Source organism: Pseudopipra pipra, chromosome 13 (assembly GCF_036250125.1).
Source record: "Pseudopipra pipra isolate bDixPip1 chromosome 13, bDixPip1.hap1, whole genome shotgun sequence".
NCBI classification, from domain to species: Eukaryota; Metazoa; Chordata; class Aves; order Passeriformes; family Pipridae; genus Pseudopipra; species Pseudopipra pipra.
Genome location: NC_087561.1, coordinates 14,631,887 through 14,648,380, shown reverse-complemented (window position 1 = coordinate 14,648,380; position 16,494 = coordinate 14,631,887). Strand labels below are relative to the sequence as shown.

The following is a 16,494-nucleotide window of genomic DNA, read 5'->3' as shown; positions in this document are numbered from 1 at the left end:
ATATATTTCTTGACTGACTTGATAGCTGAGATTCACATATATCAGTACTTACTAACAATTTAATAAAACTATTTTTTTATTATTATTATTTTTGCTCTTTTAAATTGCTTGGAAGATGAAGTAGTTGTGTTAGTGTGGGTCCTAAGCTGGACAAAGACAAAAATCTCTTTCAGAAAACTGCATCCCACTGGGCATTTCTAGTAAGCCATCCAAAAGGTAAAAAAAAAAAAAAAAAAAGAAATCCCACATATGCCTGTCTGCTCTCAGTGGTCTAAACAGAGAAATGTTAGTTATCTGAGAGAAAAGTGCTGTTATTGTAGGAAAAGGAAAACTATAGAAAATGGCAAAATCAGGAGTCCCTGGGACTGAGTGAGCAACAGTTCAGATCACCACAATAGCAGACGTGTTTTTGAGTTTATTTTCGGACTGTGTATTCAGAAAGAGAATGTAAGAGATCAGCAGAGTGGTAGCACATTTGTGTCACACAAGTGGGAGCTCATCTAAAACACAAGCTACAGCTCTACCAAAGGTAGTGTAGCTCATAAGGCCTTGTCTAGAGATGCAGTGTGAGATCAAGATGCTCTGCCAGAGAGGGGTTTTACCAATAAATGTGCAAATAACTTTCAAATAACAAATTACTTAATTTTTAATTAGGGGAAAAAAAATTAAAAAGAACCTGTTATATGGTGATTCAAGTGTCTCTGAAAAACTGCTTTTACCACATAATGGAAAGAAAGGTGATGAGGTTAAACACACACTGGTACGGACTGAATGTTCTGAAATCTTGTGCTGCACATGCCACAACTGAAATAATTTGTAAAATGACAGCCCTGTAGTCAGATCCTCTAAAGGAATTAAATGCATTTTTCTCTTGCATGCCTGTTGTTCAGGTACTTTTTGAGTTATGGATCCACTGCCTTCAAATAAGTCAGCAATTCCACATACCTTGGGAAATATCTGTAAAGCCATGAAGGTGTTTAGGACAGCCAGACAACCTTTGGAATAGTATGTCTAGTTTCTATTGGTAGTTTTTAAATGTTAATATCAAAAGTGAACATAAGAGGAATAAAAAAGTAGAAGAAATGAAAGATTCTGGTGAGCAGGCAGGAAATCCAACATATATTGCAGAGGAAGGCCATGAAGATGATTAGAGCAATGAAACACCTCTCCTATGAGGAAAGGCTGAGAGAGTTGGGATTGGTCAGCCTGGAGAAAGAAGGCTCTAGGGTGACCTTTTTGAGGCCTTCCAGTACCTGGAGAGGCTGCAAGAGAGTTGGAGAGGACCTTTTAACCTGGGACAGTGGAAGATGTTCCTGCACATGACAGGGGATTGTAACAGGACCTTTGAGGTCCTATCCACCCAAACCATTCTGTGATTCTGTGATATACATGGATCCATCCCTCCCTGGGGAAGATTAAGGAGATGAAAAAGGAAGGAAGAGTTGTGGTGCCTGAGAATTCTTTCCTGGGTAATACTGAAATATAAAGAGAGAGAGTGACAGGCGCACAAGGGTGGTGTTGCTCCTGCTTGCCTTTCCTCCCCAAATACTCTTTATGTGCATTATCCTCCTCTGGTTTTTGATGTACACTCTGAAGATACTGATGTCTTCTGGCTTTGGAGATGTGGTGACCTTTTCCTTCCTTCTATAACCAGCATAGAGAAACATGGGGAAGCTGCAGAACAGAAACTGTTGTACCTTCTGAGCAGGATGAGTCTGGCAGGGCTGACATGATAGTCGTGGGGAATTTTGGGAAGCACTCAATATGAAACTGATGGGCAGGGCAGCTTACTTGGAGGATGGCAGAGGAGCAGGAGATGATAAGATAGGAAAATCCCTTCATAGAAGCAGAAAAGCTGGTGCTTAAGTGTGCACAGCATCAGAGTGAAATGTGTTGCTCTGTATTTTGGAGAGAAAGTAATAGAAAAGTGACAAGTTGTGCAGAGAAAGTTTTCCATTTACACTTCAATTTTGAAAGAAATTCAGCTAAAATTTGCTTGTTGCCTGTGTGAAGCCCAGATCTATTTTGCCAGAAGATAGAGATTTTTCCCATTACAATGTCTAAAAAAAGAACAAACCTCTCTCTACAAACTCAGATGAATCGTTTATAGGTTTTTAACACATTTTCAGTAACTCTGTAGCTCTTTGGGAAGGTAACCATCATGTGTTACAACATTTCCTCACTTTGTTGCACTTACCTTACTGGCCCTTTGAAATTGTGGGGAAAAGGTTACATGTAATTGTTGTATTCAGTTTCTTTTGCAAAGTACATAAAAAAATGATAAAGTCTTTTAACTGTATGAAAGACTTTATGTTATTTTAATATCTTCCCTCTTTTTAAAAATCCTTTTGAAAGAGTAGAAAACAAAATTTTTTATATATATATATATATGTGGAAGCTCTGTAATGCAGGATTTGACTTATTTAAGACAAGAGAGTGCTTTGATTACTACACAAATTAGCACGAGTATTTTTTGTCTACCTGCATTTTATCGAAACATACCTCAATGGAGAAAAACTTCTTTATATGTAACTGATTTGTGGTATGAAGCTTCAAAACTTCCCAGGTGTCTGAAATGGATGAACTCTAAAAAGGCAACAGTTTTGCTGTTAGTAGAAAAGAGGACACAGTCATGCAAGGCATCTTGCTGTTATCCAAAGGAGTTGTTGTGCAAAGAATTATAAAAGACTGTGTTTCTCTGCTGAGGTGCCCAAAGGTGACCATGGAGAGGATGACATGAAGGTTTCACATGGTAAACAGTGTTTACTGTGAACAAGGGTAGGAGGGAGAACTTAGATCATATTTAACAATAAAAGAAAAGGCATTTAAAATGAGAAACAGCTGGATTGGGCAGCAAGATGGCACAACAGTGATGGTAGGAGTTGGTAGAAAGGGCAGCTAAGATAATGAAGTAGTTCAGAGAAAAAAATGGCCAGATGGAAACCCACTGATTTTTGTCTCTGTTGAGGTAACTACTTAAAGTATAAATGGGAAATGATAGGGAAAAAGAGTTGGGCATTCATAAACAGAAGTAGTATCTTAAAATAGCAGGATGCAAGAGCAAATTTTAAACTGAAACTTTAATAAATGGTGATTCCTGATTCAGGATTAATCTAAATATACTAGTGTTCTGGTTTAGCCTATTAGGCAACTAAGCCTACAGGGCTTTGTTCACCTCTTCAGGGCATTCCCATCATTCCCAGACTGATGTAACCTGTACGTTGTCCCTGGCAATGCCACCACAGCGTTAAAAATACCTACATGCTGTTGTTGATTACACTACTTCAGTACACTTATATTTGAGTTCAAGGCAAACTAATATTTAGTATAACCTGATTAATATACTTAGAATGGAAAGGCGTCACAGGCTTCTGCTTTGAGTACGAAGATTTTAGTGTGAAGCATTTCTTTGTTCTATTGGATGTTAAAAAGGGGAGCTGGTTCAGAGTCAAATTGCGGCTTGGAGTACTGCAATGGAGAGTCACATCTCCTTCCAAAATGATTCATATAAGTGCATGTTTTAAATAATATTTTAATATTGATTGCTTAGTATTTCTTGATAAGTAGAATGTCATATACATTAGAAGTTGCATAGTTGCAACAGGAACAGAGCATTTTCTTCTGTGAGCTAATCCTGTGTGCTAATAGGTTGTTGCTTTACTCTGTAACAGTTTAGGGAGGAAATTAGATTGGTGTTACTGTTTTAGTTCTGTTTCTTTGACCTATCACAGTAGTTCTGCTGTATTTACCTGTCAGAAGCAGCTGGTGCATTCCTTCTAGAATAATATAATAATCTTTTTGTAGTTGTCAGTTCATACCTCTGTAATCTGACAAAATAGATTCTCACTCAGTCTCGCAGTAAGTCAGTCTTGCCTCTGACGAGGAGAGTTACATCTTGCTGCTGTAAATCATCTTTGTGATGTCTTTCAGTAGAAGTTTCCTCTTCTTTCTGATACAGTTTATCAATTCCGTGGCCCATGAAAGGTGGAGATCACAAATCATCATATTTCAGCTTTTGCAACTGGGTTATTTCTGAGTCTCACAATAGTTCCGGATCAAGTAGCTCATATCCCTATCAAGATCAAGAATAGAAGATGTGTTTTATGTAAAAAGAAATCTAGAAAGGTAGTTAAATTTACAGAATAGATTTGTAGTTAAATGAGAATCGGAAAGTCCAATATGATGAAGTCTGGGTCTATAATTATATTGTCAGCAGTGACACAGATTTGAAAGTTAAAACTGTAACAGTGGAGGAGGGCAAACAGAACTTTTCTGCGGTCTCCTTGTGTTTAAATGTTCCACCAGGATTACCTAGAAGTTCAGTACATAGAGAAAGAGGAAGATAGAATGGTTAAGTTCCCTGCAAACTCAGTGCACAGTGACACAGACTTAGATTTTTGTAACACGGTGTTCACCAGATCAACTTCACTGTCCCAAACATGAGCTGCTTGAATCTCTCATTTCTGTCCTTTTTTATCCTTTCATTCCTTTCAGTGGGAGCTGAAGCATCAACCCTCACTTTTACTCTCCAACTATGTTTGAATGAGCTAGTCACACTGGAATTAATGTGGATTAAATTAATGTGGATAATTCTTCTGGGTAGGCTTCAGCAGCATGAGAGGACAGTGAAGTGGTATATTGGCCCTTTAAGTAGGTCACAGAAAGCCTGGGGTGGTTGTTATCAACATCTGCATTCTGTGAAAAAACTGCCAAGATAGAGCTTTTTTCCTACATGTAAACAGATATTTATTAATATTGTCAGGTCTTACTGAATATTGCAGCTAGACACAAACATGATTAAGCAGTTCCAGTTAATTTTTCTCCTGCTATCAAAAATTCTTTGTAAATTTATTGTAGCCCACTAATAGCAGAGTATTCTTGCACTTTCTAGTTTCTTTTTTATTAGCAACCCTGTCTAGTAAATGTGGCTGAATTTTTTACATTTATTTTATGCTGTAGTTAAACATGCACCTTCTTACAAATCCTCCCCCCTCATTAACTCATTTTTCTTACTGTATGAAATATATGATTCTTATGAGAAAGTCTTGTAATGGAATAAAAATATTGTAGTAGTAATTTGTCTAGAGAAATCTGGACAGACAAGTGGTCATCTGTGAACGTATTTTGAAAAAGTCAGTGGGTCTGAGCTTTAAAAGGGAAAACCAGCTGATTTGCATTCTTACAGCTCTGAGTGTCTCTGAGGAGATAAAACTCCGCTCTGACTGGTGGTAGCGAGTCAAGAGTCAAGGTAATTGCCTCTTGTTGGTTGATACAAGGCTCCTTTAGGGTGGTTTATGGCATTATTGCTGTAAAACTGTCAGGTTCCGTTATCCTGACATCCCTTTGGGGATTGAATGAGGACTGGAGGAGAAAGTCTTGCTTCCAGGCACGGCGAGTTCAGTGAGTTAGGGTGAGGGACAAGTTGGTGTATCTTGCTGCATTCGAGGCTCTGATTTTCACACTAGCTGTCATGAAACAATACTATATAACTTAGCATGTTTCTGAGGGGAAGGGATGATAGACTCAAGCTGGAAGGCACAAATCTGTCAAATGGAGAACTTCATCTATCTTAGATGAACATTATCTTTTGCTGACGTCCGGACGGATCAGATTGCCAGTTACCACAGATGTGGTGATGCTTTCTGAGTACAAAAGAATAAGGGTTTGTTTGCACAGTCCTCTGGAAACCAAGTATAGACTACACAGAGAAATGAGCATTTTCCCAAAATACATTGAGAAAACAATTGTTTCATTTATAAGGAAAGAAATGGCCAATTACACAATCTATAATGCTCTGAACAGAAAGCCACAATAATAGCACTAAAATACCCCTCATCTAAATGAAATTATACTTTGTTTTGCATCTATGCCTGATATTGGAACTGCAAATCTGCAACGTCAAGCCAAGTTACAAAAGGTGTGTTGTATTCTTAAGCAGCTACACTGGAGTAGCCTCATGTGAATGGTGAATTTTTATGTTTACAATGGCAATGTAATGCACCTCTGAGGCAAATTTCTAGAAAAATATGAAATGTCATGTTCAGAATCAGCTAAAGTAACTTTTATGCTAATAATGTGTTCTTGATTTTAATTTTGCTTTTGGCTTTGTACTATTGGATTTTAGTGATAAAGATTTAAATATTCTTAGCTAGTTCCCCCCCAAATACATTGTATATAATATTTTTCTTCCTTTTAAGAAGAAGTACAAGGAAGAGAAATAGGTAAATCTAGAATTTTATTCTTTTAGCTATCAAAGAATATATTTAAATTGAGTGTCAACTATGGATTGTGGCACTTGACTGCATTAGTACGGTTATTTTTATTCCTGAAAGAAAGGTTTATTGCAAAGTAATTTATATTCTCTAACCCAGAAACATAATTGGTCTGAACACTTAAGTCCCATAGAGCTTTTGAAGCTGGGACACATAGCAAAGAGCATTTTAGACAATTCTGAAGAAACAAAAAGAAACATTGGGAAAAGGAATGAATTCTGAGTCATCAGCTGTCAGTATTGAAATACATTTTTCTCTTATTGTGCTGTAATTGCTGGCTCTATTAATGTGATGTGTATTCTTGCTTTGGTTATTGCTGATGTTCCAAAGTCGAATAATTGTAGTTTATTCTCTGCTTTTTCAAGCAAATTGACATTTTCTGTTTCTCTTTTTCTCTTCTCTTTTTCTTTTGAGTCAGGATATTCCTCTGTGCTTTTCAGAATGGGATATTATATGACTTTTTTACTTGGAGACTGCATTTTCCTCTTCATTTTAACCCAGCCATATAATTTTCATCCTCATTTCCATTAGGGATTTTTCAAAAAAAGCTACAGCAGTTCAAAAGGTATAAACAAAAGAGTAGTTTCTGTTTTTTCCTCAACCTGCTTCCCATCTAATATAAAAAATAGTATTCTGTCACTTACATATAATTTTTTTTGTGAATAGACCTTTCTTTGGAAAGCCAACAAATATTGTGAATACCATAATTTGAAAGTCATTCTTACAAACAAACCCTGAAGGATCGATAGAATTTTCCTGCTTTCCATCAGCCTTGCACACCTTTTGTTGTTTTACCTAAATGAAGTATTCATCCAAAATGAATATCCAAGATACTTGCTATTATTGTCCAGTATCAGAACTTGAACAAGTTCCTTGAAGTTTCTAGATTACTTAGTTCTGTGTCAGATTTTACACTAATTGAATGTCTTTTTTTTTTTTCATTTAAATTCTGAAGTAGTCCAGTAGTTGTCTCTCACTCCCCAAAAATTGTCATTCAGGAGAAAAATGTTCTTAGTGTGTGTTTTAATATTTGCTTCTGAATATTTTTGGTTTTTTATTATTCAGATTTTGAAATGCCTCTCCCAGGCTCAAAACCTTTCACAGTCAGGTGTGTTGAAGTCATACTTTAACATCCAGGAGACTGGAAGAAATGGTAAAACCACCAGTCTCCTCATCACTCTTGTATTATTCAGGTAATACTAGAGAGTTCCCACAAACAAGAGTGAAACCTTTCAGAATCTATTTTTAGTATTGTTTTGAAGTTCAGCTACATATTTGTCACAGCATAGCATATGCTTCAGGCCACTGAGTTTCACAAGCAAGGTAAAAAAAAAATTCATTTTGTTACTCATTGCCACCAACAGAGACCTGACTAACAGTTGTGCACAGTGGATTTTCTTTTCCTCCTCTTTTTTCTTTTTTTTTTTCTTTCTTTTTTCTCTCTATATGCTTGTGGGTGGAACAAGTTTATCCATCAGAAGAGGTTTTAGGGTAGTAGCTTACACTGTGCTGATTGGGAATTTGCATTGGAAATAATCAGTATCACTGTAGATCAAAAGACAAAAGTTCATGCTGCAATGCTCTGTGCTACCTGGATGTGGAATCACTGAAAACTAAAGAGATGTGTTACTCCACATATTACTGTGGAATGATGGGTTGGCTTTTCCTGCTGGGCAGCTGTTGGAACTAATCAGATTGTGCCTAAGAGCATAATAAGGAAAAACTTTAATAATGCTTAGCCCTCTTGGAAGCTCTGTTGCTTCAGCTGTCATACTCACTTTCACTAATTTAGTTTAGGTTTGCTGTTTTGTTAAAAGCCATAATGCTGGATTTCAAAACATATTTCACTTAATTTTACATTTCACAATGGGTGCTTCCACATATATCCACAGTAGGCCTCCTCTTATGTTACCAGTAAAGTTAATTGAGTGTGGAACTAGAGTTTTGCCTCTGTAGGTAGAATGCATAACAAATTTAGTGTCACCTTAGGATTTGCAGATAGTGCTCTATATTGTGAATCCACATAACAACTGAAAACACTTTTGTTGTACGGAGCAGTCCTGCAGATTTCTGTGAACAAATCAACTGAATCCTGCCTTGGAGAGCACTTGCTTTGTCTTCTTTCAGTATCTTTGAATTTGATGTCTAATGACAGATGTAATATTTGGTAGAACATCCTAGGCGTATGTTAAAAATAGAAACATGCCTAACAAAAATTTTGAATTCAGAACCAACTGTTCATTCACTGCTTCATAAACATAAAAAATTGAATTTTTGTTCATGACTTAATACCTTAACATGCAAGAATCCTAACAAAACACTAAACTCTTTAAAATAAAGAAATAGAAATTAATTAATGTACAATTCAAGAGTAGGCTGAGTCTCTGTGTCTAAGTAGCAAATTAAGGACTGTTTAAGCTAAAGTGTTTGAGGTGTGCTTTGTTTTCCATGCTGATGGTCAGTTTCCCAAGTGATGAACATAAGCTAACATGTTATTGCTGGATTTTTGTGTTCGTTTATTTTACTGGTTTTGTTTTGGTAGATTCAGCTGTTTACATCACATTTTTAGAGTATGAAGGCTAAACTTCACATTGAATTATTCAGAGCATGTTATCATCCCCAGAGGGTGCTTTCTTCCAACCACTTTCCTAGTTCTAATCTGCATGTGGCTGAGAGATGCTGTCTTTGCTAGCAAGTGTCTGAAAGTAAGATTAATTCTCTGGGCACTGTGATGGTTGTTTAACCGGGGGTTATTATCATACAGGAGCAGTTGTGAGGAGTCTGGGGAAACTTTTCAGTTCTTGTTTGCCACACTGACACCTTTGTGGCTGAAATCATGTTAGCTGCCCAAAAGCTGTTGATATTTTGCACTGAGGAAGAGGCCGCAGGTCCAATCTCTGTGCGTGCATATTACTAAGTTTTGTTGTACCACAAACAATATGTGTCCTGTTATTTGGAGACATCTGTTTTAGGACAGTGATTGAATTAACCTCAGGAAAGTACTTTATGTGTATCCAGACATGGGAAAGCTTGCTTTTTACTTTCACTTGGGCTGTACGAGTCGTTACTGGGCAGAAATGACTTCAACTATCTTTGCTTAATTTGCTTTTTCTGGTTTAGTACAGTTAGTGTGAGGTCAATCACATTGCTAAATAACTCTTGAGCTGTTTTATTTAACCTGGCTTTAGCCTTCCTGTGGAGATCCACCCCATCACTCACTTTACTACCAAGATTAACCACTCTCTGCATTTTTTCCCGTGAGCTGTGGGAGAGCTTGTCTCAGTTTACAATTTATTGAAGGATACATGTTACCTGGTGAGACTAATCTAGATCTTTGCAACAGGAGATGGATAATATATTTACCTTCTGAAGCTGGTGTTCTGAATCCTTAAATATTGTCTTATGGTGTTCTGTGGTTTTATAGGAGGTTTTATATTTTTTTTTCCTCTTAGACAGAAAATCCTTAGCCATAATTTTTAATGTATATTCACAACTGTACTGCTACTCAGGAATATGAACCATGAACAAAAACTGAGGAGAAAAGCTGGAATGGAATCATGAGTGTTTGGTGTTTTCCCCATAAACATGACATTCTAATATTCTTAAATTTATTTCTCTTGCAAATCAGTGATATCAATTTCATCTCTGACTTTAAGTCTTGGAAATATCACAAGTGTATTCAATTAGAGTGAAATTGGAATTTTATTTTTGTTTATAGAAAGGAATATATTCTTGAGTATAACTATATAGAGAAATATATATCAAATACACTTTTAAGATTTTTGATTCCAAACTCCCAGGGAAACTTCTTCTTGGAATATAAATCATTAAGGAGCAAGTCATAGCAATTTATTTACCAGAACTTTCAATACACACAGGTAGCATGAGATTTCTTTTCCAAATTGACTTTCAGACTCGAGTTATTGCCTTACAGTAAGGAAATGTTTCTTCCTTTTTATCTTGCTTCAGTTCTAGTGATTCAGATAAATAGGAGTTAGTAACACTGGAGGAGGAAGAAGTCAAGTTGCCTTCCTGATAAATCCAGCACCAGAAAACACATCTTTGGTTTATCCCCTACATTCCTTGATCACTGTGATGAAAAGACTTTTATTTAATGAGTTTTAGAATTCAGTGTCCCTGGGACTATTTTTAGTATTTAGTGTCTCTCCGTGTGTCTTCTCAGCAACTGTCTCTGATTTATTACTCTGAAATTTCAGTATTATTTATTATCTTCCAATGTGCAGTGAAGTGGCATCTTGCACTTACTTACGTCACATGCTTTTGCAGTTTAATATGGTAGTTTCACTGTTATTTTCTGAGAGTAATAAAAAAAGGATAAGTTTTCATTCCTTGAAAAAGTATAGCTTTATTTCTTTCAAAAGCAAAACTGATCCCACAGAAGTTAAACGTCACACACACACACACATTTTTCTTATTTTGAGTTTTACAAAGCCCTGCAGAGTGGAGGCCTTGAAAGAGACTTATGGTTGGGTCACTTCAGCAGTATTTGGGACAGGCTAGAATTCCTAAAGCCTGTTTGTGGAATCTGGGGGAAATCTACTCCATATGGAAGATGTAAACTCTTTTCTACTAGAATTTTTTTCCTCATGCTGTTGTATTTTTGTCCAGACGAATAGTGAATTTTCTGCACTAAGGCTGTGGATTTTTTAATGTCAACATTCATAAAACAGTGAGACATGTACATTATGAAAGTTTTGTCAACATTTTTTCCTAAAAGTGTAAACATAAAGGGAAGATACAGTGCTTTAGCCCACAGCTGAACTTTAGCTTTTGAAGGGTCTTAGATCAAATAAGACAATCTTGTTAAATAACCCCTTGAAAAAGCTACAGCATCAGAGGTTAGGGTATGGATTTGTCTTGTTTAGGATGCCATGGATTTAAAGATATCATACAGCTCAGCTGAATTTTTGTGTATGTGTGTGTATAAGAGGGAATGAGAGAGCAACTATACATTAATGAATGTTGATTTGCAAATATTTATACTGCTTTTTAACAAAGGGCAAACGTTTCCAGTCTGCTATTTTTTGTTTTTCCGTTTGTCACAAGCCAAATCCATTTGTACCTATCACCCTCAGTTTCCACTGAAATTATTGGAAGCTGAGGATGCCAGACAATCTCTGCTTCAGGGTAAAGGAATTTCCAGAAATGCCTCAGTTGTTTCTATTTTCTTGTGTACAAGTGGCTGTCAGTTTTCATCTCCTTCCACCTGAAAGTCCTGATGTGCTCACAGAGCAGGTAGTGAGCAGGAGGGCACTGCAGGTTCACAGCACACCAACACCCCGGCAGTGTCCGCCTGAGAGCTCCAAAATGTGCCACTGGGAGCCTCAGAGACCTTGTTTGGCTGTCGAGGCCAAATGAGGTTGTGATTTAGGAGCTGTTGTGAGCAGCAATACAGAATTGTTAGTGCTTCCCTCCAAAGGCACAATGCTGCGTTAGAGACTTGTGCTCATTTATTTCTCTTTTTCAGAGGCACTCAGTTCGGTGCCTGTTGCTGTTCTCAGCTAGGAAATTGAGCAAATATGTAGTTGTCACACAGAGATAATGCAAATATTCACTTGTGGAATATATTGTTGCCTCACATAAATCCTAATTTTTTTTTCTTCATTATGGATCTATAGCGGAACTCCAAAGACAGAAACATACTGAAGGGCAAGTCAGGTATGTGGAGCTTTATCATGGGAATTCAGAGTGAAGCTCAAACATATTTCATACCTGAATCTGTGTCCCCTCAGGTTTATTGAAAATGTAGGTTTTTGTTCAATAGAATGTCTGTGAACATTTCTGAACAACTATAATAGAGGAGATTAAGAGGGGAGATTATCTCCCTGGTTGTTACCAGCTGCTATTGACGTCTCTTGTTTAGGCCAAAGTATCTCTAAATGAGAGAACTTTGCTTGAAGTTTAAAATTCTAAAGTTTTGTTTGCAGACTTTAATGTTCTAAAGTTTATCTTTAAACGTGATTGATAATTCAGAAGTGATTGCCTTTTTCAGATAAGCTGCAAGCCTCGGACAATTGATAAAATGTCTCTGTACTTCAATTTCCTATCTTTAGTTACTGTGCTCTTGCTCTTCATGTGGCAAGAGTATTGTGAACATAGATTCCTTAAAGTTTTGGGGTGCAGCTGCATATTTTTCTGAAATATATAATTGTGTGTCTACAGTGCATTGTGCAAGACTACCCAAAAATGGCCCAGTTTTTTGGAAAGCAATTATCTTGGTAATTTTATGTCAGGTTCTTGAAGTAATGTGGATACACCATTACTCCTACCCCAGTTTGTAGAGATAGATGAAATTAATTTTTATTAAAAGAGAAGCTTCAGGTTTCTATTTTCTTTTAGGTTTTGAATTTTTTTGTTTGTTTTTAATTACAATCCATTTTTCAAAAGAGAAATTAGATTTCATTGTAAAAAAAACAACCCAACTTGAAACAGCATTTCAGAGACCAGAGCTGTAATACGGAAAAAGAGTTAGTCATGAAACCTGGTGTTGTCTTGAAAATGTGAAGTGTATGTGTGTTGCCACTTTCCAGCTCTTCCTGTTCTCTTCCCTGTAAAACTTGTAGATTAAAAATATTAACACTTTTTAAGTATGGACTTTCAGGCTTGCTTAAGTGTAGACTGGAGAAATTAGGGCAGCAAAAAAGTAAACATATTAAAAATATGGTATTCACTGTCTCTAATTGTTTTTCCTCAGTGAAGTGAACATGATCAAATAAACACGTTCCACAACTAAATGTCAGGAATTGAGTAGGATGCAAAAATATTCCACCTTATAAAAAAAAAAATCTTTATTTTATAGCTATCTATCTTAGAAAATAAAGTTCACAGTGTTTAGAATATGACAAGATTCAAAGGGAATCTTTGCAGAAAGAGTCAAATCATCTTAAAGGCTTGAGGAGCAATGTAATTGTTAGAACTGTTTAAGTTTTGTTACAGTAACATAAAGAAGTAATTTCCTGTTCAGGTAAACTCCACAGCCCTTTTTTCTTCTTTTTTCAGAGAATCAGTATTAGATGCATTGATTGTCTGCTTCTTCATTCCATGTTGTACTTTTTACTGTTCCTTTCCAGTATGAAATGGTTCATTATAACCCTTGTGTTCTATTGATCCCATCTCCAGTGTTTTGCTTGCTGCCTGCTTCACAGGACAAGTACAGTTTTGTGTGGGGTTGTGTACATGGAGAGGAGATTGTTGGCATTGTTTTGCATTTGTAGAAGCTCTTATAGAATTGCAGGTAGAAAAGAAGCAAGTTATGATATAGACAATGCTGGTAATATGTCCTTAACTTTAATGTAGGAACAGAGCTAATTAGGATTCCAAATGTACAAAATACACTTTAGGTTTATGCATAATTGGAAGCTTCCAAGTCCTATTTTTGTAGCTGATCTGGACCTTTAAGTTCTGTTTATTCCAACCTAAGCTTTTGCTTGCTTCAAAGGAAACCGATTGAAACAGTGCATGACACTGACAGAAAATCATAAATTACCAAAAGTCATAGGAATCTTGGCCTACAGATGAAAAGGCTGTAGCTTCTTTGACAAAGAGAATGTTTCAAATCTGTAAGCAAATTTGCATCTGCTGAGGTTTGCGTTATAAACATTTCTTACCTTTGTAATTTTCTTTTTCTCCCTTGAAGTTCTGCCACTCAGTTCACGAGGTGACTGCCAGTACTAGGAACACATATTTCAAGTGACTTCGGGTTGTAAGATGTGGGATATCATGAGAGTACTGACTGTGGAGTCTTTATGCAGGGCAGCTGTCTAACATGGACAGTAAATGACACACTGTGTAAGTAATAGAAGATAAAGAACCTTTATTAGAGCTACAATACAATAGTTTTGATCTGAGTGTGTTACTATGCACTCGTTATAGAAACATAGATCCATTATTGCCTGTCAGGTAGAATATTTTGTGTTTAAGCTTTTGACTCGGCTTTAGGAATTCACAATTTCACGTCCAAAGTATTACCTTTGAAAGAAAAATGTAAGTTTAATTTTTAGCTTTTATTAAAAATGTTGTCCGTTGTACAACTGGGCCAGATTTCAGCACAAAGAACTGAAATTATGCTGCTATACTTTTTTCTTTGCTAACATAACAGCAGAGTTACAGAGCAGTTCCATATGACTTGACAAAAACAGAGAAGGAAAAAGTGTCTGGGACCTGCAAAAGTTTTCTGTGTTGCTACATCTGAAATAACTAACAGTAGGCAAACATGCATTATTATCTGGACTTTCTGAAAAGATTTTAGGGCCCTTTCAACACACATCTACATTTCAGCAAAAGATGTTTTTATTAAGTGGTTACTTTAATGCATTACTGATTTCCTTTCTAATAAGAAGCTGATATTTTAATGTTTTTCTTCCTTTTTTTTCTCTGAAGAATATTGTGGCAATGTAATAGATGTGTACTTCTAGGTTGTTGCAATATTCGTTGAAATTCACAGAACATTAGCAAAAGTTTGAGATTTGCATGTTGTCTGGCCTTTCCCTTCGGTTTCAGATTCAGCTGAACTAAAGACACACATCATATGATGTGTTTGTTATTTACAGTACATGAAGAGAAGTATTGATAATAAGTATAGAGTGAAGCTGTAGACACAAAACAGTGAGCTGTCTTTGCCCTTGTGTTTTTCTCTAAAAATTCAGAATATTCTCTGGAATGAAGATTGAAGACAGTGTTGTTCTCCTCTTTGTCAGTTAACAATAGATAATTATGATATACAAATACATCAATTGTATGTTTAAGAAATAATCACTAGTAGCCTTTCTTAATTTGAATACTTTGTATCACAGTCTGTTTTGTGTGGTTATTTAGCACAATGTTCCTTCCCTTCCCTCTTTCTTTGAGAAATTACTGTGTTCTATCAACTTACTGGTCTGCAAGTGTAAGTTCATAAGGTGTTTTGAACACAGCAGACCGTGTCACTGTTATCAGTATTAGCCAGAAGTTGCTCTTTTTTCCCATTCTTCTCGACAACATCCAGGTAGTCAGTACCCCATAGATTTAACAAAACACTGTGGTGAAATACTGTGATATATCTATGTGTAGACTTGTGGTGCACTTTGTCACATACAGTCCTGTCTGTAGTGCTAAAAGCTCTTCTAGTTTTTAGTCACACTATGTGTCCATGTGTCGTTGATTATGTGTATATTAAACTACCTAAATGTTACAATTTTTAAAATACTCTCTAATTTTTTATTTACATGACAGCCCAAAACAGCTCCGAAAAGGACATTTGGATCCATTACAAATGATCAGGTAGGGAGTGTTCAACAAGAAGGTTTCATTATCTGAGAGGCTGTGTATGTAAATCCACTAAAAAATATGTTATGAAAATGGAATAAGGTAACAGAGATCCTCATTAACCTGATGCTGAATCTTGTGATCAGGGCCAGAGCCTCTTTAAAGCTTTTTTATTTCTCACTCCCATCCTTCTGTAGTGCTGGAGACACTGATGTAGCAGATTATTTCTACCAGTCGTTTTAATGGCCAAAGGTACTCTATATACTCTTTAACTTCACTGAGGTTTTAAGGATGATAGAGCCATTTACTTCAACATCAAGAATTTAATCCTCAAGGTTTTTCTTCATGTTTCTTGGTTTAGCTCTCAATTTCTTTGCTCATGACGGAGAGAATTAGATATTTATAATCTTAAAAATATATTTCTTGAATGTTTCATTTTTTTGAATGTTCAGAATGTGAGAAATATCTATTCTCAGAAAATGGGTTTGTTAAATTATCCCTTAAACAACGTGAAATAAGCTTGCTTGCATTAAGAGAAAATCTACTTCTCTGTAATATATTTTTATGGTTTAAAAAGGTATGTAAACCTGTAATGAATAGGGAGAAATACTCATGGATAATATTTTCTTCTATAGAAAATTATTCAAGTGTTAATAATGAACTTGGAAGTGATCTTTGCATTCCTTTTTGTTTCTCCAGTAGTTTATTGCTACTGATGGGGAACCAAAGCATGATATTTTATATCAAATTAATATGCTATAATGAAAAATACCTTTCCCATACTTGATAAGAAAAGCAGAGATGGGTATGCAGATGTAGGGACACGTGTTGGAAGTGTTTGTTGTAGTTGTGGGATCTAATGACAGAATAATCAGTGCCCATCTGTCAACTTGAGTACAAATAAAGAAGTAAAAGAGAGCTGACAGGTTGTTTTTACTGTGACTTCTGTTAGATTTTT

The 16,494-nt window shown here is 36.1% G+C and overlaps 1 protein-coding gene across 5 annotated transcripts in view; it reads left to right on the top strand.

Moving 5' to 3' along the window:
• Positions 1 to 16,494, top strand: part of PCDH11X (protocadherin 11 X-linked) — a 455,646-nt gene that overhangs the window by 47,352 nt on the left and 391,800 nt on the right. For 4 of the 5 annotated variants that reach the window (XM_064670112.1, XM_064670114.1, XM_064670116.1 and 1 more), the window contains exon 3: positions 15,504 to 15,551. The exons of the other annotated variant lie outside the window; for it this stretch is intronic. In XM_064670112.1, the coding sequence (XP_064526182.1) occupies positions 15,504 to 15,551 (48 nt within the window). The remainder of the gene's footprint in view (positions 1 to 15,503; positions 15,552 to 16,494) is intronic. 5 annotated transcript variants of the gene reach the window in all.